At 36.4% G+C, this 26,654-nt stretch overlaps 2 protein-coding genes across 7 annotated transcripts; both read right to left on the minus strand.

The window, feature by feature from the left end:
- Positions 1–1,211: 1,211 nt before the first annotated feature.
- LOC141599411 (dehydrogenase/reductase SDR family member FEY-like) lies at positions 1,212–10,677 on the minus strand. Of its 4 annotated transcripts, none has more exons than XM_074419412.1 (8): positions 10,427–10,677; positions 7,885–8,005; positions 7,304–7,421; positions 5,516–5,652; positions 3,503–3,604; positions 2,836–2,928; positions 2,657–2,729; positions 1,212–1,633 (listed from the first exon to the last, which is right to left on the minus strand). In XM_074419412.1, exons 1-8 carry the CDS (start codon positions 10,642–10,644, stop codon positions 1,371–1,373), a joined length of 1,125 nt encoding a protein of 374 aa, XP_074275513.1. In that variant the 5' UTR covers positions 10,645–10,677; the 3' UTR covers positions 1,212–1,370. The 4 variants fall into 4 exon arrangements, with proteins under 4 accessions (XP_074275513.1, XP_074275510.1, XP_074275511.1 ...); XM_074419409.1 differs by lacking the exon at positions 10,427–10,677 and adding an exon at positions 8,928–9,132; XM_074419410.1 differs by lacking the exon at positions 10,427–10,677 and adding an exon at positions 8,928–9,132 and having other exon boundaries at positions 7,885–8,057.
- Positions 10,678–14,230: 3,553 nt separating this feature from the next.
- LOC141599410 (dehydrogenase/reductase SDR family member FEY-like) lies at positions 14,231–24,915 on the minus strand. Of its 3 annotated transcripts, XM_074419405.1 has the most exons (9): positions 24,737–24,873; positions 21,163–21,283; positions 20,366–20,483; positions 19,089–19,225; positions 17,338–17,439; positions 16,624–16,716; positions 16,436–16,508; positions 14,686–14,915; positions 14,231–14,288 (listed from the first exon to the last, which is right to left on the minus strand). In XM_074419405.1, exons 1-9 carry the CDS (start codon positions 24,871–24,873, stop codon positions 14,274–14,276), a joined length of 1,026 nt encoding a protein of 341 aa, XP_074275506.1. In that variant the 3' UTR covers positions 14,231–14,273. The 3 variants fall into 3 exon arrangements, with proteins under 3 accessions (XP_074275506.1, XP_074275509.1, XP_074275508.1); XM_074419408.1 differs by having other exon boundaries at positions 14,231–14,915; positions 24,737–24,915; XM_074419407.1 differs by lacking the exon at positions 24,737–24,873 and adding an exon at positions 22,313–22,605 and having other exon boundaries at positions 14,231–14,915.
- Positions 24,916–26,654: the final 1,739 nt, after the last annotated feature.

Here is a 26,654-nt window from a genome sequence, read left to right on the forward strand (position 1 = left end):
TCTCATCTACGGCTTGGTGAGTGCCCCCGAGACTCACCACGAGTCCTTCCAGATAAGGAAGTTTCTCCTCAAGTAGTTTCTCTAAGGCCGTCACCCCGGCCCTAGTTTCTCCTTTGTTCCCACTCGGTTTCTGCGTTCTTTCCCGTCATCGTAGCAGGAGCTCATCGTGAAGACCGAGCTCTGATACCAAATGTCACGGTCCGGGACTTTAAGCCGGATCGTGGCGCGCACCCTTGTCTAACACCCGACAAGAATGCAAGTGAGAGCGTCAAACACTACTGAAGGATCACTAGTGCATTCGTAATCGGTCTCGGTCGGCGTGTGTCGGGAATCCTAATCACGATTATCAAGTCCGGCACACGAAAGCAATAAAAGTAAGCAATACGATTATTGAAACCAAGAACACAAGCAATATCAAGCTTTTGGATGAGAAGCGGGTTTAATTGACTAGCACCTCTCATAGAGGCAAATTTGATAGTTTGGTCCTGGTAGCAGGATACATTGATTGTGCAGAATAGCGATATGTTTCTAAACGCCTAAAAACATATCTTAAACTAAAAACGAGACTCCAAGATTTGACACGCAGGAACTAGTCTTGGAGTACTAAATGAAACTAAAAACAGAAATGAAAATACATAAGTACAAATAAGAAATCTAAGGGTTCGAAGTGAAAGGACCGCGCGCACAATTTTTAGGAATTGTGCGCTACAACTGCGGCTCATTACACTTGACCCCTGGTAGTAAATATCTGTTTGAAACATTAGACACCGCTGTAACATCCATTTTTTGAGAATTTTGCGAAATCTTAACTTCTCTCTTCATCACCTAAACTCATTACGAGGAGGGGTGGGTCAAACTGGTCAAAGCCGTCTTTGAAACATTAAAACCCATCTCAACTCGACGTCTCGACTCCTCATTTGAGTTGGCCAATTCCTCTCTTCTCACCTTTTACTACCTCTTCGAGGGTCCAAACTAACTCAACCTATTAGACACCCCTGGTAGTAAATATCTGTTTGAGATCGATCTCGGATTCATTGTCACAGCGGTTAAATCTCAATCGTCATGCCATAAATGTTGTGAATACCTTGCCACCCGAAAAACAGTTGTGGTACCCTTCAACAAAACTTCCGATATCGTGGCTGAGACTTACGCCAGGCTGTCGCCAGCACTTCAATCTCACAGTCAGATTTGCATCGACTACAAAAGTAGTTCGAAAATCACAGGGCATAAGCAATCAACTCAAGTCATGTACCAAAACTATTATCTCATCATTTATAGAATTGTACCCTGTTTCGTCAAAAAGACCAAAGGGTGATTACCAAATATTCCGTATGATATATCCATCAAAGGTAAGCAAACATAAGAGACAATTATCTGTACTGATCACCGAAGGAGCATTTGACCTCTTTTCCTCGAACAAGATTGTCAACAGCATCAACAGGTAGACCGACCATCTCAAATGTCTTCTCCCATACCCTTCTTGATGTTTCAGTGTTCCAAGCTTCTTTCGCAGGATTTGAAGGCCGACAATCTTGAGAGAAGAAAGCACAAGCTGATCTTTTATCTGCTTTTAGCGACTCGCAATACTCTGGAACCTGAGGATCAGTTGCAGCAAATAGACTGCTTCTTGAACCTGCAAGTTATGACTTATGAGAACACCTACTGTTTTTCAATATTTTAGTGATATTATTGATCAAACAAGATCCCACAAGACTACTATTTTCTCTTATATATTGCAAAGAATACGGAATATTCTCTAGGCTCATGAATGGTGTCGAAAAGAAAATGAGGTATTTGGAGTTGAATGGATGTATACGATATCAAATATTAACGGTCAAAGCAGGCTTAGAGTTTATACCCATATCAGTACATAAAATAACAGAATATATTTATTACCAGGTTGCCCTTGGCTCAATGCTTAAGTGGCAATATTTCAAACTTGAGGTCGAGAGTTTGAACCTTACAAGTTACACCCCACTGCCCATAAGGTTTGGGAAATAAATGAACAATCCGCAAACCGAGCCTTACATTTCTAAATGGTGTTATCAATGAAGATAAAAGGGTTTACAAGGACGCCAATTAGATTCAATTGATGGCGTTCTGTTAAAAACAATGAGCTTATACGGACAATTTGGTCCTATTTTTGCCAAACAAGTAAAATTGTCAAAATGGGACAACCACTGAAATTTCTCGAAATAAAAAAGCGGACAAACATGAAGAAAGGAGGGACTAACTAGTACTCCGTCCTATTTAAGCTGCAAAGTTATAGGCAAGTTAGCGAACTAATGGTGAAAGTATACGGGTTAAGAGCATAAAACATGGGTGGTCTTCCTGAGACAGGGAGACGCTTATCTTAGTTATCTAGTGTATGTAGAATTTTCATATCTGTTAATCTTAAATGTTAAAATCTTTTTTAATAACACGGAGTATATTGGTGAGGCATCAGAAGCCAAAGTAGAGGTCTAGAAAAATATTCAAACTGAATTGAAAGTAAAAGAGTGCAAATGACCAGCAACTGCATCAAATATGCAATAGACGCAATTCATAATTCATGTAAGAGGGTGCAACTGCAAGTCTACAACACTAAAAGTGACAATACTACTCGTCATGGGAGAACTGGAGAAGCACCAAAGAAATAACAACAGCGACCAATTACCTTCTTCAGGACTTAAAAAGAAATACGGTGTCCAGGCAAAAGCAGCTTGAAAAATTTTAGGAAGATCCCTTACCTGTAAGAATCAGTGAATTTATTTTCCTCGTTTCCAATTCTAAGCACGAGTAATTAACAACCACCATTAATAACATCCAGGTCAGAGCTGAAAATTATGAGCTTACAACATTAGTTTTAACAATGCCAGGGGACACGCACACAACACTGATACCACATTCTGCTGGTAACCTCTTTTGGAGAATGCCACTGAACATGACCTGAAACAGACAAACCAACTTGAGTCATTATGCACAAAATTGTATTTTCTCATGTAAATGTAAACTTTGTTAGTCTATTTGTATCCCTTAAAAGGCTTAGATAGAGCCGTATCACACAACTGAACATCTTATCTTCAGATAGTTAATCGAAGGCCCAATCTAAGGAATGGAGTTGTAGGACTTAAAATCCAAACTTGCAACACTAATGTTTTATAGTTGCTTACTTCATTTTGGCTGAATGTTGACACAGGTTTACGACACCATCATTTAGACAAAATTATTCCCGTAAACATGATTTTTCACAAAATACGACACTGCCACATGCACGGATAAACCCATGTCTGGCACTTTTAAGGAATTCTGAGCTACATAGTCGGCAAAGAAATTTGTGGAAGTCCTTAATTTATTCTATTTTCTCAAACAAAAGAAAAGAACAAGTAATTACTTAAGCTCAAATATATATAGTTTTTATACCCCTAATAATCTTTAACAGCACACACTTTCTTCAATAAACAGAGATCACTGAACTTAAACACCAAAGGACAGAATATATCAATACTATTTGCATGGTAACCTGAGCCAGCTTGCTGCTTGAATATCCAACCACACCTGTATATTTCCTGTTCCCCTTGACAACAGACATGTCTTCAGGGTCAACAAATCCAAGAGAATGAACCTGAACCAAGTGAGCCCAAATTTCATGGATAACTCGTGAAGAAAACTAAAAAAACATATCGATGAGCTTCAATTGTCCAAATAGGGACAACTGAAAAGAGAACTAGCAACTGTTATAGTAAGTGAATCTCTAAAAGTACAAGATAGCCATCTAGCAGAACCCAAACTGATGCTAGAGAGCTCATTATGTTACTCGGACTTAGGTAAGCAAATACTACAGGAGACTGAGGATCAGATCATTTTAGATTAAAATTTTCACGACACGTGAATTCGGATAAAAGGATATGGGCATGGGTATGAAATCTTGGTTTGAGAATTGATCTCAGAGTAGGTCATTGTGCAGTAAAATTGAAATTCGAATTCTAATTTAAAATGTTCACATTTGCCAAACTGGAATAGTATTTAGATTCCACAATTTCTCAAATCCAAATCAACGTTTTGAAATGGAACTTTGTTACCAAACACAACCTTACGCTAATAGATACAAGTAATTTATATATTGTTAATCTATGCAACAGATTACTTTGCCCTTTTCAGTGGTCCCTGATCTTACTCGGACTCTGGTATGAGTGAGAGATTCCCGAACAAATCCAATATACAAGTGTCGAACTCGCCATGAGTCAATTTTTAACCTGCCCATAAATGTGGAGGCAGGTTTGGGGACACGTCTTCAAAAAAAAAATTATAAGATTGAATTTTCCAGAGTTCAGAATGCGGAATAGAAAGATGTTTGAGAAACAAGGCTTAGATTAATATAATTTTTTTTTTTTGACAGAAGATACTTAACATTTAGGTCAGTTTGCATGCACGTACCTAACATTATTTTATTTTTTTTTGCCCAAAAGTACCTAAAGTTTGTCATTTTCAAACAACTACCAACTAACATTATTAGTCAAAACAAGTTGACTTTGGGATTTGACTTGATGGAAAAATGTGATTTATTTTCTTCTCTTCTTAATACCTTTCTTTAAAACTAAGTAATTATTACATAATTTAATTCTTTTTCCTCCTCTCTGCCTATGCCACCTTATATATCAACTCTCGACCTCACCACTTTTTCTCTCCGCTCCATCTCCCACCCCATTCACCCTATCTCCTCCCTCGTTAATCACCTATCTGGCTATTTTCACCTTCTCCACCTTTATCTTAGTTACCTTATATCTTCTCTTCTCCCCCAAACTCCTTTCTTTATCCTCCCTCCCTGAGCCCAAACTTACCTAAATATTAGGTACCTTATGACCAAAAACCCTTAATATAATAATAAAAATAATTTTATATAGTATATACTTCAGTCTTCATACACCATCTTTTCCGTAGTTCCTCTACTTGTGCATGTGAGCCTTCCAGTGTTAAGCACAGGTTTCATACCTATATTCTTGTGTGTCATGTCACTATGTTAGATAGTGCAATGCAAATCTTCTGTCCCATCTCATGTTCCATTACTTCTCCTTACGACACATGATCACTTTGGTATAAGTTATCACCACTATTATTATTTGAAGTGTGATGTGTTCCGAGATTAAGGTGTTGGGACAGGAGATGGGGCATAAAAGTGGGACAGGAGATGACATCTCAACTCCAGATAGTTGTACGACCCTACAAATGGTGAGTCGAAGTAACATAGATGGTCTCCCAACTTTTTTTCTCTAACCCACATGGGATAAACCCGAGTTTTTCACTACTAAACTCCAATGAAGGAAAAAAAAAAAAGTGAAGATGAACAAGGGAAGCAATGAAAAAATACAAGTCTTGACAGGGGGAATAGTGACTTGTGATTGACTATCCCTGCATTCTAGCATTATATATGCATCAAGCAAAATCGTTGTTCTAAAAATGAAGAATTATGACAGTAAGAATTAATGAATATTTGAACATCGAATTGAGTAAATTATGATTTAAGTAGGGAACTTACTACAGAATTCACATTGATTATCCGGCTTGGAGAACCTCGAATAAGGGATGGCAAAAGAAGCACCGATAGGAGTGCTGTAGCTAAATGATTCACTTGCATTTGCACTTCATGACCATCTTTTGAGAACGTTTGTGGCACTTCAAAACAAACAAGATTCTAATGAACAATATATCACACAAATGCCTCAGCCTAGGTGCATTAGTAAGAGGTAAGAAGACAGAATCAAGGTAACGTCAATCAACAATCAGCATACAAGGAAAAACTCCCTCAATGTAATCATGTGGAATGTTATATTTTATGTCAAAGGAAGTGTAGCAGAAGCCAGAAAGTAAGTAGTTTTTCATTCTTTGATTCACAAACAGTGAACAACCGCCTAATTTTAGCTTTCAGAGACATGTAATTTTATAGCTCTCAAATTTCACTCTTCATTTTCTATTCTTGCTGCACCTTTTACCCTGCGGCCTGCTAGATTTTGTGGCATTGTAAGACGAGAGAATCCTTATAAAGCTCTTCTGCAGGTGTTTGCATCTTTTCACTGAGAATATACATATTCCTGGTTTCGTTAGTGCAAGAACAACAATCCTTGAGTTTTCGCATTGAATATTACGACCTTCTAGAACTGGCAGGCTGTTACTTGGTATGTAGTTATAGGATTCAGGTACAACTATACAAGGATGGGTTTAGGACAAGTGTGTGGTTCCTTCCCCACAAAACTACTCGGAAACGGAAATCTACCCCCCACCCCAACCCCTCTTTTTCCATTGAAGTAGAGAGGACCTCCTTCTCCACCATTCCGGCCTATTAGGAATAAATCCCCATTACTTTGCTCGCCTCCACTCCACCGTAAAGTAAAGTTTAGTTGTTTAGGATGCCGCCTAGCCAATGCTATGCTTCTTTCTCGAAGAAAATACAAAGAATATTCTTCTTCCCAGAAATCATTGCTGGAAAAGGAAGAGAGGAAATATCATATATTGTTTAAAGCTTTAAACTAGGATAGGTCCCTGGGTACCAGCAAATCTGTATTGCTTCAATCAGCCACCATAAATTTTGAAAGAAAAACTCGTGATACAGACAAAATTAACCTCCATTTCGAATTATACACGAAAAGCTTGCATAAATCAAGATCCTTTTTCGAAAGAAAATTGTACATATCACATATCAAGAAGCAACAACCTCCAGCAACAATAGAGCCTTAGTCCCAACATGGTTTGGGGTCGGCCAACATGACTCATCATTCAAATCCATTTTGGCTCGAATCCACCAATACGGTCTGTTGGGAAAGTAATCCCAACATTAATCCAAGGCATAAGTTAAAGTCAAGGTTTTGAATATAGCATTTAGAGTCTTTAATGGTTACTAGTTTGTAGATAGGTTACTAATGTTATCCTTAAGCAATACTATATGTTATTACTAAGTGTAAATGTTAGGAGTTAGATTAGTTAGATATTAAGGCTCTTAATGTGGCTATATTGGAGTTAGGACTTGGACCTTGTATAGTTGTATATAAAGGTCATCACTAGTTATGTTGGAAATAAGAGAGTGTGCTTAATATCCCGAGTTAAGCATAGTTGGAAATCTTAGCTAGTAGCTAAGTGTTGGAGGATTGAGATTGTATTATTGTTAAGGTTTAAGAATAATAATACAAGTTGGGTTGTGGTTAAGTCCATAACAAAAATATTGTGTCTTTGCATTTTATATTATTTGTACCAAAAACCCCAACACGGTCAATTGTAATACACAAAGTTAAATAAAATATCAAGATAGGACGAAACAAGAAGAGGCAACAACCTCCAACTGAACATATTCCAGCATTGTTTATTAGTGCATGCAAAGGCTCTGACCGTGCATTGTATAAATCTGCAAATCGTGTAACAGATTCCAATGACAGAAGATCAATCTCCATAACCTACAGTAAACAAGTTTTTAGAATCGCCTTTTGAAATTAATTGCTTTGCACTTTCTTGCTCATTTCCATTGGTAAGGAGGGAAGGGTACTGGTTAGACCTGACAAACAAATTAAGTTGTGTCGGGTTCGTGTTAGTGTCATATGTAAACGGGTCATGTTCGTGTTGACCCACTTACATAAATTGGTCATTGTCTCAACCCAAATCCGTTAATTTCGTGTCGCTTTTCCGGTCGTGTCATTGTTTGTCAGCTCTCTACTGGTAGTCCTCTCATTGGTAGTTGGTACCAACTACCAAGAGTCCAAGGAGAAAAAGTGTAGCAGAAAAGAAAGTGAAAGAGGTCCATCCACATAACTGCCTAAGAATAGTGTAGCAAAACAAGAAGCTAAGTCCACATTTACTAATGAGCAAGAGAATCAGAATACTGAATGCTACATTCATGATCATCAACCAAGTCTTTATTACCTCAATATTAAGAGGAAGGCCTTGACTGGGCGATTCAGTTTGCCATTTCTGGATCAACTCATGTGCTGCGTTAGTATTCCTCACGGCCATTATAACATGTGCACCAGATTCTGCCAGTTGCCTATTTTGTAATTGACAGTAACGTCATATTGAGAGAAAGAAGCAATATTAGCCTGTTCAGAAGTCGACTCGGTCATACCGACTATGTTTAAGACATGAGCTGATGTAGCTTATATTCATATAACATAGAAGAACACAAAGAACTCTTTGAATACAAACAAACATGCAAATATGAAATGAGTATGTGACCTTCAATAACAGCGTGTATTCTAAACCATAATCGCGAGACAGATCTAAACCATAATCATCAACTGCTAACGACAATCGGAACTTATTTGTGATGTGAAAAGACAAGGTCATTACAAGTACAAACGAGAGGGGGATTCGAAACTTCAGCACATAGGACATCAGTGACCAGTCTGACCACTAGGCCACCAGTTGGTACTACAATTGAAACTGCGAGAGGCACTGCCAAGACCCAAGCAGTGATTTCACCCACCAAAACAGTACTGCATCCCAACATACAATTACCTCATAAGCACAAATTAAACCATCCCTAGATGCCATAATTAATATACAAACTCAAATGTCGACTGCAGACGGCGTAACGTCAAAACCGTATTATTAGCAATTCATTTGTCAAATTAATCCAGAAAATTTGGAAGTAGACAGAATAGTATTCTGATTTAAACCAACCCCAGTTGCCAAATTGGCCAATTGAACTAAAAACTCAAATTAAGACAACAAACAACATAGTAATCGGATTTAAGCAAACCCCATATACGAAATTGATCTATAAAACTCAAAAGTTGACAGCTGACAACATAGTAATTGGATTTAAACAAAACACAGACCCCAAATTGAACAAAGAAACCCAAAACACAGCTAACGGAAGTATTTGACGGAAAATAGTTATGGTAACAGTTGGGAGTAAAGAAGAAAGTTAAGGGGTATAATTGGAGATTATGAAAAGGCGAGGGTACCAGTGAGAAAAGTGGATAACTCGAGGGTACCAATGGGAATAACCCAAAAAAAAATCATCCTTGTGGAATTTGTACCCGGGAATTCTAATTCTTCAAAGTTTATTTCTTAATACGACTCCGAGGAAACACAACTGCTTACTGGGAACTCAAAAAACTGATTTTTTTTTTCGAACCAAAAATCTCGTAAAGACGTTTACTTTCAAGAAAGAATGACGTAATATTTTCTGAAGTTGTAGAAAAGAATTATCAAAATTCTTTTTTTTTTTTCCAAAACAAATAGGGCACAAGTACACTGTACACCTAGCAAAATTGAGCAGACCCAAATGGCCTAACCCGAATAACCCTACCCGTACTCGACGCGGCATCTGAAGTGAAGATTCGAGTTTGACCCGTAATCCAAATTGACAGATCCGAATGTTTATTGTTTCACGCTAAGAGTGATATGAGTTATATCCCTAGAAAACTTGAAACAACAAACCCGAAAATGACCCTAAACTGATGTGACCCGGTCTGACCCAACCCATTGTGACCTGAATTCTTGTAAACCCAACCTGATTGATTGTTTGCCACTTGCGGACTAGTTAGTACTCCCTCCATTCAACTCCACACTAGCACTTTCTTTTTTCACGTTTGCCAACACGTCTTTTACGCGCTAAATATCGTTAGCTACGTATTTGCAAAAAATATAAAAGTTAGATATTTTTAATGTACTCGTAACGACGAATAAAATAAGATCCCACATGAATATATTTTCACTTATATATTGGGAGAAAAATCAAATTAAATGCTTAATTATGAATAGTGTACAAAATAGATAATGGTAGTGTGGAGTTGAATGGAGGGAGTAGTTACGAGTAAGAAAATGAAAAGGTTAGAGGATACACTCAAGTATTACTCTAGGTTGGGTTTGTGGCTTGATTCTGTTAGTCGCCGCTTCGAACGATTACGTGGGGTTCCTATATTAGGTATTATATAAGCTTTTTAAGACTCTACCTAGCAATCATGCTTATCATATCGTCTGAATCTGTAATCTGAAAACTTCTCACATATCAATAAAACTCTCTCCCTTTTGCCATGTGGACGTAGCTAACATATTGTTAGTGAATCACGTAAATTTGTTCGTTTGTCTTTTATTGTTCTTTATTTGTTCTTTTTATAACAACTCAGCTAAGATATACTTCCTCCATTCAACTCCACTCTACCACTTTCTATTTTCTACACTATTCATAACTTAACATTCAATTTCAATTTTCTCTCAATACATAAGTGAAAATATATTCATGTGAGATCTTGTTTGATTCGTCTTTACGAGTACATTAAAAATATCTAACTTTTATAATTTCTGCAAATACGTAGCTAACGATATTTACCGCGTAAAACACGCGTTGACAAACGTGAAAAAGTAAAGTGGTAGAGTGGAGTTGAATGGAGGAAGTACCAGTGAACATGAGAATATATGGGAGTGATTAGATTTAAAAGACAAGGGAGGAAATAAAGACCTGGCGGTTTGGAGGCCGATACCACTGGTAGAACCAGTAACAATGAAAGTAAGATTATGAAGAGAAGGTAATGGGATTGGATTATGCAAATGTTTGGATGCAATTCTTTGAAATAACATCTCAGAAATGACATTCATCCACCCTTTTACCCAATCAATACATCCTATATTATCCTTCATCTTTACTTCTTCTTCTTCTTCTTCTTCTTCTTCTTTCATTTCTCTCTACTCTTCCTTGCTTGATGAGTTGATGGTGTGCAGTCAAGAAGAGGATGTGCATGCATGTCATCTTGGGATGTGTTTGACTTCTGGGCGATCAAAATAATGAATACTTCCTCCATTCAATTCCACTCTACCATCTTTCAAAGGAATGTCAAATGACCATTTTGTCCCCATACCCCCATTACTTATTTACAATATTTGTCACTCATACCCCACTACTTCTACATCAAACTCCACCCTTTTTCACTCATACCCCACTTAATTATATTATACCCCATTATTTATTTACAATATTTTCCACCCAACCCCACCCTTCTTAATATTTGTGCAAAATACAAATAGGTAGAGTGGAGTTGAATGGAGGAAGTATTTTGTACACAAATTCTCATTATAGACGGACACTATCCGTCTATATGTATAGACGGATACCACTTTCCCTCACAAAATACTCATTTGTCATAAAGTGGGAAGCACATGGGGGGTGCCCCACCTTGTCCCCCCTACCCATTTTATTAGAGGTCTTTACCCATCTATTCGCTCCACCCGTCTATACCAAGACCTATTGTATTTTGTAAAAGAGGAAAACGCATATATGAACAAATGGGCAGCTAGTCTTGCTATAGACGGGTATATCCGTTTATTCTTATAAACGGGTCATCAAATATGATGAAAGTGATAACATTTTTTCCCCGATCACCTCAATTGTTGTTTGTTTTATTAGAAATTTGGTATTGTGTCTATAACGAGAATTTGTGAAAAATGGGATACAAAATGCGTTCACGTCAGCTCGGTATTCGTAAGGTAAGGGAAAAGTCAATGAGGTTTCGGTCATCACAATTCAAACCAAATTAAAGTAAGAGCATGTTTGGCTTTGATTCTCAAAAATAAGTTTTTGTTTTTGAAGCTTAATTTTTCAAAAGTGTTTTTCAAAAGTAGAGACAACAAATAACTGCTTCTATTTCTATGAGCAAAAATATGAATTTTTAGCTTTTGATAATTTTTGTTTAACTTTTCGAAAACCGTGTGTTTGGCCAAAAAGTATTTTTGAGTCCAAAAACACTTTTATAAACTAGGCCAAACACATACTAAAATCCATCTCACTATTAAAAGAATAATATTTTTTTTAATAACTTTGTTTCCAAAATAAATATGGCTAAATACGGAATAAGACTCTATTTTTATAATTTTATTAAATTATTATCTTGTAATTAAGATATAATATCTAATCATTATAATCTTTTTTAAATAAATTCTAATCTTTTAATTTATTTAAAATAAAACAAAACTGGTATAATTCTAAAATTCGTACATGAAAAACCAATAAGGCTCTGTTCTTTTGGACTGAAATTGTCTCGAATCGAATCGAATCGAACTTAATTGATTGAATCGAATCGAATCGAATGAACTTAATGGAGTGAAGTGAACTAACTAAATCGAATCGATTCAATCGAATCGAATCGAATGAAATAATAATAAAAAGATTATATTAACGATGTGGCGAGATTTACACGAAAATTAGACGATGAAATCAATGATGTGGCGAGAAGATAAAGAGACGATGAGAAAGAGAGAAAGAGACGATGAGAAAGAGAGAAAGAGACGATGAGAAAGTGTGTTTTGTGTTTGTGTTTGTGTTTGTGTTTGTGTTTGTGTTTGTGTTTGTCTGCTGGGTTTGTGTTTGTGTATTAAGGTTTGTGTTTTGTGGCTGTAGCAGACTTGTGTTTGTGTGGTTTATAGTATGGAAGGTATTGACAACGGTTATAAAGAACAACCGTTGTCAAATAAGTTTTAACAACGGTTGTAAATCAACAACCGTTGTAAAATAATTTTTAACAACGGGTTCCAAAAGTAACCGTTGTGATTACTTTTCACTAACTTTGCGTCAATTTTGCGCCAAATTATTAACAACGGTTGTGCATGTGTAACCCGTTGTTAAAACTTATAACAACGATTTTTATAACCATACCCGTTGTAATTCATTTTAGTAAAATTCGCGCCATACATTCTACAACGTCTATTGTGATTTTCGTGAATAATCGTTGTTGAAGGGGCGTTGTAATTGCCTGGATTTGTAGTAGTGTTAATAATATTACGAGCGTTTTAAAATGTGCACGAGTGACGATTTTAATTTTGTCCTATTTTACTAATTAACAAACTAAATGAAAAATGGGTTAAAATTATTTTAAACTTACACGGGTTCTACAAACGTGCACTAAATGAAAAGCAGGTTTAACAATTTGCACGGGTATATTACTATTCAGACCAATTCACCTTTACAAGTTTGTGGCTATTTCAAGAGTCACAAGCAAAAAAGGACTGAGGATTCTGATTTGCGATAATGATAAAAGCGTGTCCACTAGAACAAATAACGTAATTTATAAAGAAGTTTTCGAGAAATTATAGTACAATTTACTTATGATTTTACACCGTAACGGCTTATTGTTATGCTTTGGCATTTTCGTGGAGTTATTGACTTATTGTTGTATTAATATATATACTCTCGATAGATACAACTTTATTATTGCTATATTTTAGATATTTTGGATACATACTCATCTAAAGAGCAACCACTATTAACACGTTTTTTTACAACCACCTAAATAACAATCCCGTACAATTTGCATGGGTATAAAACTAGTACACCTGTTCAAACCTTGTCACCCATTATTTTATTTCAAAATGAGTCATTGCTGGTGTGTTTGGCAGGGTCCTTGGAGGCCCTGTTTCAAATGTAAACTTGAGGCCTGATGTAAATAGACAAATTATTCAATTAAAAAGTAAATTTTTGAACTCTAACTATAATTATTGCATGGAAGTGAATTTAGATTTGGGGTTGGAAAACGTTTAATTCACTTAATATTAAACTTTGTGTGAGAATAGCGGCGTTTTTGTTTTTCCCCAAAAAAACCTCAAAAATTTAATTTAGTTCCAACTTTTAGGCATTTTCAGTAGTCGAGCCCTGGTTACGAGTATTTATTCAAGTGGCCTAGTGTTTGGGTTATGTGTCCTTCATATGTTGGAGTTTGAATCCTCTCATAGGCGCAAATATTATTATTATGGGTTTTTCTATCCTATGCCCACTAGGCATAGGATAATAAACCAAAAAAAGAAAGTATTAAATGATATTTTCATGGGAAATTGTAATATCTCATCACTTTTAGTTTTCTTCACAAAAAATACATTTTAACACTTTCCTATTTTAGCTTCTTATCCTATGCCAAACCGTATTATTATAATGACCTTATTTTGTTCATGTAATTCATGCTGTCAAAAAAAAAAAAAAATTAAACGAAATGCATAAATTATTATAAGTTAATATACATTGTATAACGATTTTTCAAGAGATCAACTGCAGTATGTTATGAACTTATGATAGTGTAATTGTATCGACTGATAAGTTCATCAAGATGTTAGATGTCTTGGGACATATATCACATATCAGGAAACACATTTGTAGTACACAGTCGAAACCTTGGATATCTCGGCTGAGACTTGCGGTTTTAGAATGTATGATATCTGCTCTTCACTAATCTCGCAGTCAGATTTGCTTCAACTTAAAAAGGAGTTCGAAAATCACAGCGCATACGCAATCAACCCGAGTCATGTACTAAAGTGTTATCTCGTCATTATACAATTGTAGCCTGTTTTGTCAAAAAGAAAGACAAAATGACCAAAGGGTACTGGATATGATATACTCCCTCCTATTCTAAATAATTGTCCCATTTGCCATTTCCGTCTATTCACATAACTGTCCCATTTGCCATATTTGGACATGGTTTTTTACTTTCCTACCCTTAACTCTTTTCTTTATTTACCACCATAACCACCCATAACCCATCATATTCAATACTTTTCCTTATTTAACTCATATATTCTTACCCCTATACAATAATTTTCATTATTTTAACTATATTCCTTAATTTCCGTGTCATTGTCCAAATGGGACACTTATTCGGAATAGGAGGGAGTATCATATATCCATCAAAGGTAAAACATAAGAGACAATTATCTGTACTGATCACCGAAGGAGCATTTGACCTCTTTTCCTCGAACAAGATTGTTAACAGCATCAACAGGTAGACCGACCAACTCAAATGTCTTCTCCCATACCCTTCTTGATGTTTCAGTGTTCCAAGCTTCTTTCGCAGGATTTGAAGGCCGGCAATCTTGAGAGAAAAAAGCACAAGCTGATCTTTCATCTGCTTTTAGCGACTCACAATACTCTGGAACCTGAGGATCAGTTGCGGCAAATAGACTGCTTCTTGAACCTGCAAGTTATGAGAACACGCACTGTTTTTCTATAATTTAGGGATATTAATGATCAAAGCGAAGAGTCCAAATAACCGAACTCTCCAAATACCTCATTTGCTTTTTCACACATCCCGATGCACATATTATAATGTGAATATCTTTAATTCTACATTGTACAAAATTATAAAGGTTTAACATACTTATTGTACTTATAACACAAACGCGAGGGCTCCTCTCCCTTCCTCCCTCCACCCGCCAACATCAAACTAGTTTTTGTCTTTGTAAGGGCTTTCCCTATTCATCAAGATGCTTTCACTCTATACTCTCGTTCCTTATTTTCTCGTTTTGTAAAGCGGGGCCCGTGTATCTACAGCTCCGAGGACAGGGAACCCGATGATCTTCCGCTTTGTCTGAGGGCTTTAACTTTATCCGTATCCGTGTTTTCAAAGGAAATTCTTCTAACTGGGCCAGATTCTTCTACCATGGCATGGCCCTAGGATTCGACCCGGCCAATCAAAGGGAGAGGGCGCCAGGTTACGAATTCAGATTAAGATTCATAGTCTCAGGTGGGACTTAACCCAACAAATCAAACAAGATGCCGCAATACTATTTCAATCTTATATTCCGTATATTGCAAAGAATTTGGAATGTTCTCTAGGCACATGAATAATGTCGAAAAGGAAATGAGGTATTTGAACTTGAATGGATGTAGTATACGTTTTAACGGTCAAAGCAGGCTTTAAGATTATACCCATCTCACTACATAAAATTACATACAAAGTAATATATTTATTACCAGGTTGCCCTTGGAGTTTGAACCTTACAAGTTACACCCTACTGCACAGTGCCCACAAGGTTGGGAAATAAAGGAACAATCAGCAAACAGAGACTTACATTTCTAAATGGTGTTATCAATGAAGATAAAAAGGTTTACAAGGACGCCAATTAGATTCAATTAATGGCGTTCTGGTAAAAACAATGAGCTTATAAGGACAATTTGGTCCTATTTTTGCCAAACAAGTAAAATTGTCAAAATGCGACCTCCACTGAAATTTCTCGAAATGGAAAAGGGGACAAACATGAAGAAAAGGAGGGACTAACTAGTACTCCGTCCTATTTAAGCTGCAAAGTTATAGGCAAGTTAACATGAAGAAAAGGAGCATAAAACATGGGTGGTCTTCCTGAGACAGGGAGACGCTTATCTTAGTTAACTAGTGTCTGTAGAATTTTCATATCCTTTAATCTTAAATGTTAGTTTTTTTTTATTTTTTTTTTTAAAATAACACCGAGTATATTGCCAGGGGAAGCCAAAATCGAGGTCTAAAAAAATATTCAAACTGAATTGAAAGTAAAAGAGTGCAAATGACCAACAACTGCATCCTAGACCACCTCAGATTATCTTCTCCCTCATCAAATATGCAATAGACACAACTCATAATTCATGTAAGAGGGTGCACTGCAACACTAAGAGCGATAATACTACTCGTCATGAAAGAACTGGAGAAGAACCAAAGAAATAACAAGAGCCACCGATTACCTTCTTGAGGACTTAAATAGATATACGGTGTCCAGGCATGAGCAGCTTGAACAATTTTAGGAAGATCCCTTACCTGCGAGAAACAGCGAGTTAATTTATTTTCCTCTTTTCCAAGCACGAGTAATTAAATTTAACAACCAAATATTACATATAGCCATTTAGGCCAGAGCTGAAAATTATGAGCTTACAACATTAGTTTTAACAATGCCAGGGGACACGCACACAACACTGATACCACATTCTGCTGGTAACCTCTTTTGGAGAATGCCACTGAACATGACCTGAAACAGACAAACCAACTTGAGACTTGAGTCATTATGCACAAGATGTATTTTGTCATGTAAATGTAAACTTCGGTAGTCCATTTGTATCCCCTTAAAAGGCTTAAATAGAGCCATATCACACAACACACCATCTTATCTTCACATAATTAATCGATGGCCCAATCTAAGGACTCCATTAACTAATCCCTGCCCTCCACCTCCACTGCTCCAGAAAAAAGAGCCAAAAGAATGGAGTTTGCAACACTAACGTTTCAAAGTTTGCTTACTTCGACACTTCACTTTAGCTGAAAGTTGACACATCACTAATTACGACACCATGATTTAGACACTTTTATTCCAGTAAACACAAATTTCACAAAATAGGATGCTGCCACATGCACTCATGTCCGGCACTTTAAGGAATTCTGAGCAACATAAGCTGGAAAACAAATTTGTGTAGGTCCTTAATTTATTCTATTTTCTCAAAGAAAAGAAAAGACACAAGTAATTACTTAAGCTTAAATCTATAAATATTCTATCCGACTAAAAATCTTTTAACAACATTTTCTTCAATAAGCAGAGATCACTGAACTTAAACACCAAAGGACAGAATATATCAATACTATTTGCATGAGTAACCTGAGCCAGCTTGCTGCTTGAATATCCAACAAAACTTGTAAATTTCTTGTTCCCCTTGACAAAAGACATGTCTTCAGGGTCAACAAATCCAAGAGAATGAACCTGAACCAAGAGCCGAAATTTCATGCAAAACTGGTGAAGGAAACTCAAAAACATATCAGTGATCTAACTGATCTTCACTTGTCCAAATAGGGACAATTGGGAAGAGAAGTAGCAACTGTTTAAAAAAAATATAGTATGTGAATCTCTAAATGTACAAGATAGCCATCTAGCAGAACCCACGATTCTCATGTAAAAATATTAAATATTCAGCACTGATGCTAGCGAGCACATTATGTTACCCGGACTTGGGTAAACAGATACTAAAGGAGACCGAGGATCAGATCTTATTACGTGAAAATTTTCATGATATGTGAACTGGGATAGAAGGATATGGGCATGGGTATGAAATCTTGGTTTGAGAATTAATCTCATACCAGGTCATTGTGCAGTAAAATTGAATTTCGAATTCTAATTTTAAAATGTTCAAATTTGCCAAACTCTGGAATAGTATTTAGATTCCACAATTTCTCAAATCCAAATCAACGTTTTGAAATAAAACTTTGTTACCAGACACAAACTTACGCTAATATATACAACTAATACAAGTACTATATAATTTTATATATTGTTGGTCTATGCAACAAATTACTTTGCCCTTTTCAGTGGTCCAAGATGTTACTCGGACTCTGGTATGATTTATGAGTGAGAGACTCGGGTACAAATCCAATAAACAATTGCCGAACTCGCCATGAGTAAATTTTTACCACCCCCTCAAGTCCTCCCCCCCTCCCACCCCACACACACACAAAAAAAAAATTCCGGACATGGTTGGGGTCACGTCTTCAAAAAAAAAAAAGTTTAATTATAAGATTGAATTTTCTAAAGTATTTCCATACCAATGGATTCAAAGACTCATTACTCTTTATTTCTAGATGATGGAATAAATTAAAATCGCTCACTAAAGTGGTTGCGCTTCTTTCTCAGTTTCTCTTGCGAAGTAGTGGTCTTTCGATTCCTGGACGCAATTTTCATCTTTGTCATTCAAAAACTTCTTCTTTGTGTTGCTAACAAGGGTAAGGCTGCATACATCCAACCCCCTTACCCCTCAATTTGCGGGCGCCAAGGAGCTACTATTGAGAGTTTGAGACACGGGGGTAAAGTTGTATTGAATTTTCTAGAGTTTATAATGCAGATAGAAAGATGTCTGAGAAATAAGGCTTAATTAATATCATACGAGTACAAAAATAGTTCTATATAGTACATACTTCATACACCATCTCTTCTGCCTTTCCTCTTACTTATGTCATGTGACTATGTGAGCCTTCCAGTGATGCAAATTTATACCTATATTCTTGAGTGTCATGTCACTATGTCAGATAGTGGTACGATCCTACAAATGACGAGTCGAAGTAACCTAGGTGGTCTCCCACCTTTTATCTCGAACCCACATGAGATTAACCCAGCCTTTTCACTACCAAACTCCAATGAAATAAGTGAAGATGAACATGGGAAGGAATGAAAAAAATATGAGTCTTGCCGAAGGGAATGGTGACTTGTGATTGACTCTATCTCCAACATTCTAGGCTTCTAGCGGTATTTATACATCAAGCAAAATCTTTGTTCTTATAAACTAAGAATTATGACAATAAAAATCACTGAAATTTGCACATCGAATTGAGTTAAATGAGATTTATGAGTAGAGAACTTACCACAGAATTTACATTGACTATCCGGCTTGGTGAACCTCGAATGAGGGATGGCAAAAGAAGCACCGCTAGGAGTGCTGGAGCTAAATGATTCACTTGCATATGCACTTCATGGCCATCTTTTGAGAACTTTTGTGGCACTTCAAAGCAAAAAATAAAAAATAAAAAAAATTAATAAACAATCGATCACACAAATGCCTCAGCCTAGGTGCATTCGTACGAACTAAGAAGACACAATCAAGGTAACGCCAATCAACAATCAGCATACAAGGCAAAACTCCATCAACGTAATCACGAGGGATGTTATATTTTGTGTCGAAGGAAATGTAGCAGAAAGTAAGTAGATTTTAGTTCTTTGATTTACAGCCAGTTAACAACTGCCCAAATTTAGCTCTCAATTTTAACTTTTCATTTTTACTCTTGCTGCACCTTTTACCCCGCGGCCTGCTTAATTTTGCAGCATTGTAAAACCAGAGAATCGTTGTAATGCTCTTCTGCAGATGTTCGCATCTTTTCACTGACAACATACTTATTCCTGTTTCCGTTAGTGCAAGAACAACAATCCTTGAGTTTTTGCATTGTATTACGATCTTCTAGAACTCGCAGGCTGTTACTTGGAATGTAGTTCTAGGATTCAGGTACAAGGATGGGTTTATCCCCACAAAACTACTCAGAAACGGAAATCTCCCTCCTTCCTCTTTTTCCATTGAAGGGTAGAGAGGGCCTCCTTCTCCACCGTCCGGCGTCCGGCCTATTAGGGATAAATCCCAATCATTTTGCTCGCCTCCATCGTATAGTAAAGTTTAGCTTGTTTAGGATGCTGCCTAGCCAATGCTATTGCTTCTTTCTCGAAGAAAATTCAAAGTATATTCTTCTTCTTCTTCTCAGAAATCATAGCTAGAAAAGGAAGAGGAGAAAAATCATATAATGTCTAAACTAGGATAGGTCCCTGGGTACCAACAAATCTGTATTGCTTCAATCAGCCACTGTAAATTTTGGAAGATAAACTTGTGATATAGACAAAATTAGCCTCCAATTTCAAATTATACACGAAAAGCTTGCATAAATCAAGAGCCTTTTTTGAAAGAAAATTGCATATACACATGAAGAGGCAACAACCTCCAACAACAATAGAGCATTAGTCACAACTCACAAGGGTCGGCTCACATGAAACATTATCCAAATCCATTTAGGCTCGAATCCACCAATACGGTTAAGGGTAATACACAAAGTAAAATAATATAAAATAAAAATAGGACGAAACAAGAAGAGGCAACAACCTCCAATTGAGCATATTCCAGCATTGTTTATTAGGGCATACAAAGGCTCTGACCGTGCATTGTATAAATCTGCGAATCGTGCAACAGAGTCCAGTGACAGAAGATCAATCTCCATAACCTTCAATAAACAGGTTTTTAGAATAGCCTTTTGAAATTAATTGCCTTGCACTTTCTTGCTCATTTCCATTAATAAGGACGGAAGGGTACTGGTTAGACTTGACAAACAGATTAGGTTGTGTCGGGTTCCTGTTTGTGTCATGAATCCTTCAACCCAAATAAATCTTGTGTTGTGTTCATGTTGACTCAGCTACATAAATGGGTCATCAAGCCTCAACCTAAACCCGTTAATTTCGCGTCAAACTCGTGCCGTGTTTTCATGTCATGTCAATGTTTTGAAAATGTAAATATATTCATGTGACGCAGGATTAAAATAATTTAGGGCTAATTTAATAAATAGGTTATTCGTGTCCGTTTCATTTTTAGAAAACTCAACCCAAACCCGACTCAATTAAATCTCGTGTTCGTGTTCGTGTCGAGCAACTTACATAAATTGGTCATTGTCTAAAACCAAACACGTTAATTTCGCGTCGGATTCGGGTCGTTTTTGCGGGTCGTGTCAGTCCCCTCATTAGTACCAACTACTAAGAGTCTAAGGAGAAAAAGTGTAGGAGAAAAGAGAGGGAAAGAGATCCATCCTCATAACTGCCTAAGAATAGTGTAGTTCAGATTTACTAAATGAGCAGGAGAATCAAAATCTTGAAAGTTACATTCATGATCATCAACCAAGTCATTAATACCTCGATATTAAGAGGAAGGCCTTCACTAGGCGACTCAGTCTGCCATTTCTGGATCAACTCGTGTGCTGCTTTAGTATTCCTCACAGCCATTACAACATGTGCACCAGATTCTGCCAGTTGCCTAGTTTGTACACGACAGAAACAACATAATGAGAGAAAGAAGCAATATTAGCTTGTTCAGAAGAGCATTGGGTCATAAAGACTATGTTAAAGACATGAGCTAATGTAGCTTATAACATATAAGGACACAAATCTTTTGCCATCCACTCCTAGAGTCCCAGGTCTCCCGTCCTTTCTCACCTTCTAAAAACAGCAAAGTCACGACTAAATTTAAAGACAAGGTGACTTATTTTATTTTATAAAAAAATCGTAAAGAGCACAGAGAAAAAGAGCAAGTGCGGTGGTGGACTGTTTCAGAAAGATCCATTGCAAATTTGCAAGTACTCTCAGTCTCTCAAGCTTAATCTGTGCGAGAAGATTAACCGCAAGACAGATCTAAAGTTCTAAACCATAATCATCAACAGCTAACGACAATAGAAATTTACTTGTGATGTGAAAAGACACAAGGTCATTACAAGTAAAAACGGGAGGGGGATTCGAACCTACAGCACATAGGACTTCGGTGACCATTAAGCCACCATTAGGTACTACAATTAAAACTGCTAGAGGCCGAATCTACATCACATTGTACCTCAGTAACCACTAGGCCACTATTTGGTACTACAATTGAAACTGCTAGAGGCCCTGCTAAGACCCAAGCAGTGATTTCACCCACTAAAACAGAACTGCATCCCAACATACAATTACATCGTATGCACAAATTAAACCATCCTTAAATGCCATCATTAATATACAAACTCGAAAGTCGACTGCAGACATCGTATCGACGAAACCGTATTATTAGCAATCCATTTGTCAAATTGAACCAGAAAATTAAAAAGTAGACAGAATAGTATCCGGACCAACCCCAAATGCCAAACTGAACTAAAAACTCAAATTACAGCAACAAAAAACATACACATCGGATTTAGACAAACCCCATATACGAAATTGATCTATAAGCTGACAACATAGTAATCTAAACAAAACACAGATGCCAAATTGAACAAAGAAACCCAAATTAGGACAGAAAGCAAGGAAAATTTCTTACGTCCCCGGAATGTCCCATGTCACCGGACACCCTCGCGAAGAAGAAGCCTACTTTCCTTCTGTATAGTATTTCTGCTACTATTTCACACTTGTACGGTTGTACCTCGGCAATATCTACTATCCGGCAAACGGGTGCCGGGTTTGGATGGGGCGTATTCGGGTCGGGCCAGTTCGAGTCTGGCATATTATCGGGTGAGGTCGGGTCACGTTGTTTCGGGTATGTTGGTCGGATCATTTTCGGGTTAAGCGATCAGGCCATTGAATAAGAGAGAAAAAAACTACTTTTTGGTAATATCACCGAGTTTAGTTTAGTTTTGGTAATTGATTCTTTATTTCACCGAAATAATAAGTGTACTTATAAATTAGTCATTTCAAGTTTTCTTTGTTTAATTAACGATATGTTTTGTCGGGTTATTTTTGGTCGGTTGGTTTAGAATTGGGTCTTTTCGGGATAGGTCAGTTTCAAGTCAGCAAGGCTCAAGTCATGTTTTGGCTAGGTCGGGTCAATTCGAATTTCAGATCATATTCAAAAGTTGTAATCCGGGTCAATTTCGGATCTCAAGTCAATCTGACCTTTTCGGATCAGGTTGATATTATAAAGTCTAGCAATATGACAATATCCTACCTTTTCTCACTTTACTTGACAATTTCATTTCTCAAACATACAATATTATACTCCCTTCATACCAGACCAAAAGTAACATGGTAAAAAAAATGAGGTTTTTAAGAAAAGAGGGTAAAAACAAGGGTAAAGAGAGAAAAAAATATAGGTGGGTATGTAATTGTGGATTTGTGGGCTAGGTTGCACCAAAACGGACACGGACACGTGACACGGCATCCCATGAAATTTAGGACACGGGACACGTCATTTAAATTTAATAAAATATATATTTTATAGTTATATATGTGTGATTTTATTTTTGAAAAAGTATTGAATATTAAATTTAAATAAGTTAAAGTAAAACTTACGTTAATTATAACTCATTCTCATTTTCAAAACCAAAAACCAACTTATAATCAATCTATTTCGACATTTCATTACTAGTCTAAAGAACATCATTTGTCTCCAATTCAGCTTATTTCCCCACCAAATTCAACCATATAACAACTCTCGCCATTTACCTTAAATTCAACTTGATTCCGTTTGGAGGTGTGTCCAAATACCATGGACACGGCTCAAAATACCATGGACACGTGTCGGACACGTGCCCAAATAAAAGGTGAAAGTTAGACACGGCTTTACAAGTGTCCGACACGTTTTGACGTGTGTCCGACGAGTGTCGTGTCTGACACGGGTGTCCGACACGGGAACGCTGATTATGAGGAGTGTTCGTGCAACCTAGATTGTGGGTTGGTAGGTGGGTGTGTATTGACATTTTGTGTAAATATCAAATGGGTATGAGGAGAATTTGGTCAAATTGTGAGCCAAATAAGAAATGTTATCATCGGTGTGGTACGACTGTATTAGGTAAGTGTTACCATTGATCTAGTACGAAGGGAGTAAAAAAATACTTTACTCTTTGGCTACAAGTCATAAAATGCTAATTTTTATTCCCAAATTAAAGATCTTGTGAAGACGCTTAATTGGGAAAAAAATCGTTCTTATTGTTTTGTGAAAAAATTTTGATGGACCACAATTGCTGACTAGGAACTAAAAAATTTTTTTTTTCAAACTGAAAATTATGTAAACACATGTAATTTTTAACGAAAAAATTAATGTGTTGTAAGGCTGTAACCATGAATTATTTCTAGTCAAAGTTCTTTTCTTTTCTTTTTCAAAACAAAGAGGGATATGATTATATAAGTAGCTCTGACAAAATTGACCCGACCTAACTTAAGTGACCTACTTGAATAACCCCACCCTTACTCAACACGACATCCGAAGTGAAGATTCAAGTTTGACCTGTAACCCTAGATCCGAATGTCTATTGTTGCACATGCACTAACAGAGTAATAGTTGTCCCTAGAAAGCTTGAAACAACAAACCCGAAATTGACAAGAACCCAATGTGACCCAGCCCAGCCTAAGCCGACTCGGTGTGATCCGAATTCTTGTAAACCCAACCCACACCTAAACCGATTGACCATTTGCCAAGTCTAGGTACAAGTGAAAAGAATGAAAAAGTTATGTTACAACCATGTATATTAGATTAGATGTCAAGGACGCGGTATATATACCCAATGGACGTAAGAACATGGTAACCAGATTCGCTATGAATATGCCCTTATCAATTTGCGTTTTGCTCTTACAGAATGTATGTTATGCGTATTTCATTAAGAGACATGATAGAATTCGCTCTTAACGACTCGCAATTCGTATGGTACCCAACTACCCAAGTGAATCTGGTAACCCTGCACGCATAAGAATCTCTAGGAGTGATGAGATTTAAAAGACAAGGGATGAAAATGAAATAGAGAGTATGTACCTGGCGGTTTGGAGGCCGATACCACTAGTAGAGCCAGTAACGATGAAGGTAAGATTATGAAGAGAAGGTAATTGCATTGGATTATGCAGATGTCTAGCATCATATTTTTGAAAAAACATCTCATGAATCACATTCATCATCCCTTTTATCCATTCAATACATCCTAAACTATCCTTCATCTTTATTTCTTCCTCTATTTTTACCAATTAGTCTTGCTTGTGACGAACTCTTCAAACAGATCTCTTAGAGCCTCTCCCCACTTGCCCTTCCACAGTTCCACTTGCCCCTTTGCCTCACGTCTCTTCAAAGTGACGGGTTTTGTCCGTCGAGAATTTGTGTTTCTCTTCTTCCTCTTCTTCCTCGCTTGATGGTGTGCATTTATGCAGAACATGTGCATGCATGTCATTTTGGGCTGTGTTTGACTTTTGTATGATCAAAATAATGAATTTTTGTTTTAATAATAGAAGAGGAAAAACGCATATATTAAAAAAAAATAAATGGATTTACGTAAGTTTGAGTTTCCGTAAGGTAAGGGAAGCAGCCAATGAGGTTACAGTCATCACACCAAGTTTTAAAGTAAAATAATCCTAACCACCAAATTATGAGTATGAGAGTAGGCCAGTAGCCAGTAGGGTGTCGAACTCCATTGATAAGAGATTAAATTGAACTAAATTAAATTAAATTAGTATAGTTCCGTGCTACAGCACAGTATTTTTTAGATTTGTTTTATATAGAAAATTTCTTATTAAATTAATTGTATAAATTAACTATACTTGGAGTTTAATGTTATAATGTACGGAGTACTAAATATAATCTTAGTAAGAGGTAGAAAACGAAAGTTTACTATCATCAAAAGGCACTTTATAAGTTATTTTTGTCTGAAACTGTTTTTACTTTACTGTTAAAAATAACACTATAATGTTATATCATTATCTGATATGACATAAAATAAAATTAAGTGATGTAAGATCTAATTAAAATGAATATTACCTTATAACGAAAACAGGTAAAAACAGATACTACGCCTTTAAAAAAGATAATTTACAAATAATTAACTAATATTTTTTATTTTTATTTACATAAAAAATTGTCACGTCATTTAGAAAACCATATTATAAAAATGAGATTTGCGTAATTTTAGAGTGTAACTGATGAATGATAATATTTATGGAAATGATTGTATACTAATAAATTAGGGATAATAATTGTTTTTTTTTGTAAAAGAGGTAAATATAAATGAAATATTATTTCCATATATAGTTTTGAGAGTTATTTTCTTAGGCGGGAAAACTACTAAGAGTTTTTATTCTCTTAGTAGTATGGGGATGGGGATGGGGATGGAGTTTAGCTGAAATAAACCGATCTAAATGGACTGAGCTGAAGCGAGGCTCTATTTTTTTCAGCTAAAAAGAGATGAACTGAACTAAACTAAATTGAACTGAAGTAAGAGTTAATTAGGCACTGTTTTTTAGGACTTAATTTCACTTTTATTCAGTTCAGTTTATTTTAACTCAACTCAACTCTTCACAAATTAACTCTTATTTCAGTTCAGTTAAGCCCATCCAGTTAAATTCAGTTCAACCCCATTAAATTTAGTTCAGTTCACCTCTTTTCAGCCTAAATTTTTGAATATGTGAACTGAATTGAACTAAAATGAGCTGAAATTATGTCCAAAAAAACAGTGTCCAATTAATTTGTGAAGAGATGAGTTAAATTGAGCTGAACTCAACTTAATAAAGCTATACAACAACAACAACAACATCAGAGCCTTAATCCCAAAATGATAAAGCTATATTGAACAAAAATGAGATGAAATTAAGCCAGGAAGAATACGAAGTTTTTGCTTAAATGGGGTTGAAACGCAAACTATTTAAATAAATGGTGTCGGTTTTAAACTATTTACCAAAAATGGGTCCAC

Source organism: Silene latifolia, chromosome 9 (genome assembly GCF_048544455.1).
Source record: "Silene latifolia isolate original U9 population chromosome 9, ASM4854445v1, whole genome shotgun sequence".
NCBI classification, from domain to species: Eukaryota; Viridiplantae; Streptophyta; class Magnoliopsida; order Caryophyllales; family Caryophyllaceae; genus Silene; species Silene latifolia.

Coding starts and splice junctions, on each gene's coding strand:
- LOC141599411 (XM_074419412.1), bottom strand. CDS start 10,644: ATGAAAGAAGAAGAAGAAGAAGAAGAAGAAGAAGTAAAGATGAAGGAT. Junction 7,422..7,884: donor GCCTTCCTCTTAATATTGAG/GTAATAAAGACT, acceptor TGTTTACTGTAG/GTTATGGAGATTGATCTTCT. Junction 2,929..3,502: donor CAAGCAGCAAGCTGGCTCAG/GTTACCATGCAA, acceptor TGTCTGTTTCAG/GTCATGTTCAGTGGCATTCT.
- LOC141599410 (XM_074419408.1), bottom strand. CDS start 24,915: ATGAAGGATAGTTTAGGATGTATTGAATGGATAAAAGGGATGATGAAT. Junction 20,484..21,162: donor GCCTTCCTCTTAATATCGAG/GTATTAATGACT, acceptor TGTTTATTGAAG/GTTATGGAGATTGATCTTCT. Junction 14,916..16,435: donor CTATTTAAGTCCTCAAGAAG/GTAATCGGTGGC, acceptor CATAACTTGCAG/GTTCAAGAAGCAGTCTATTT.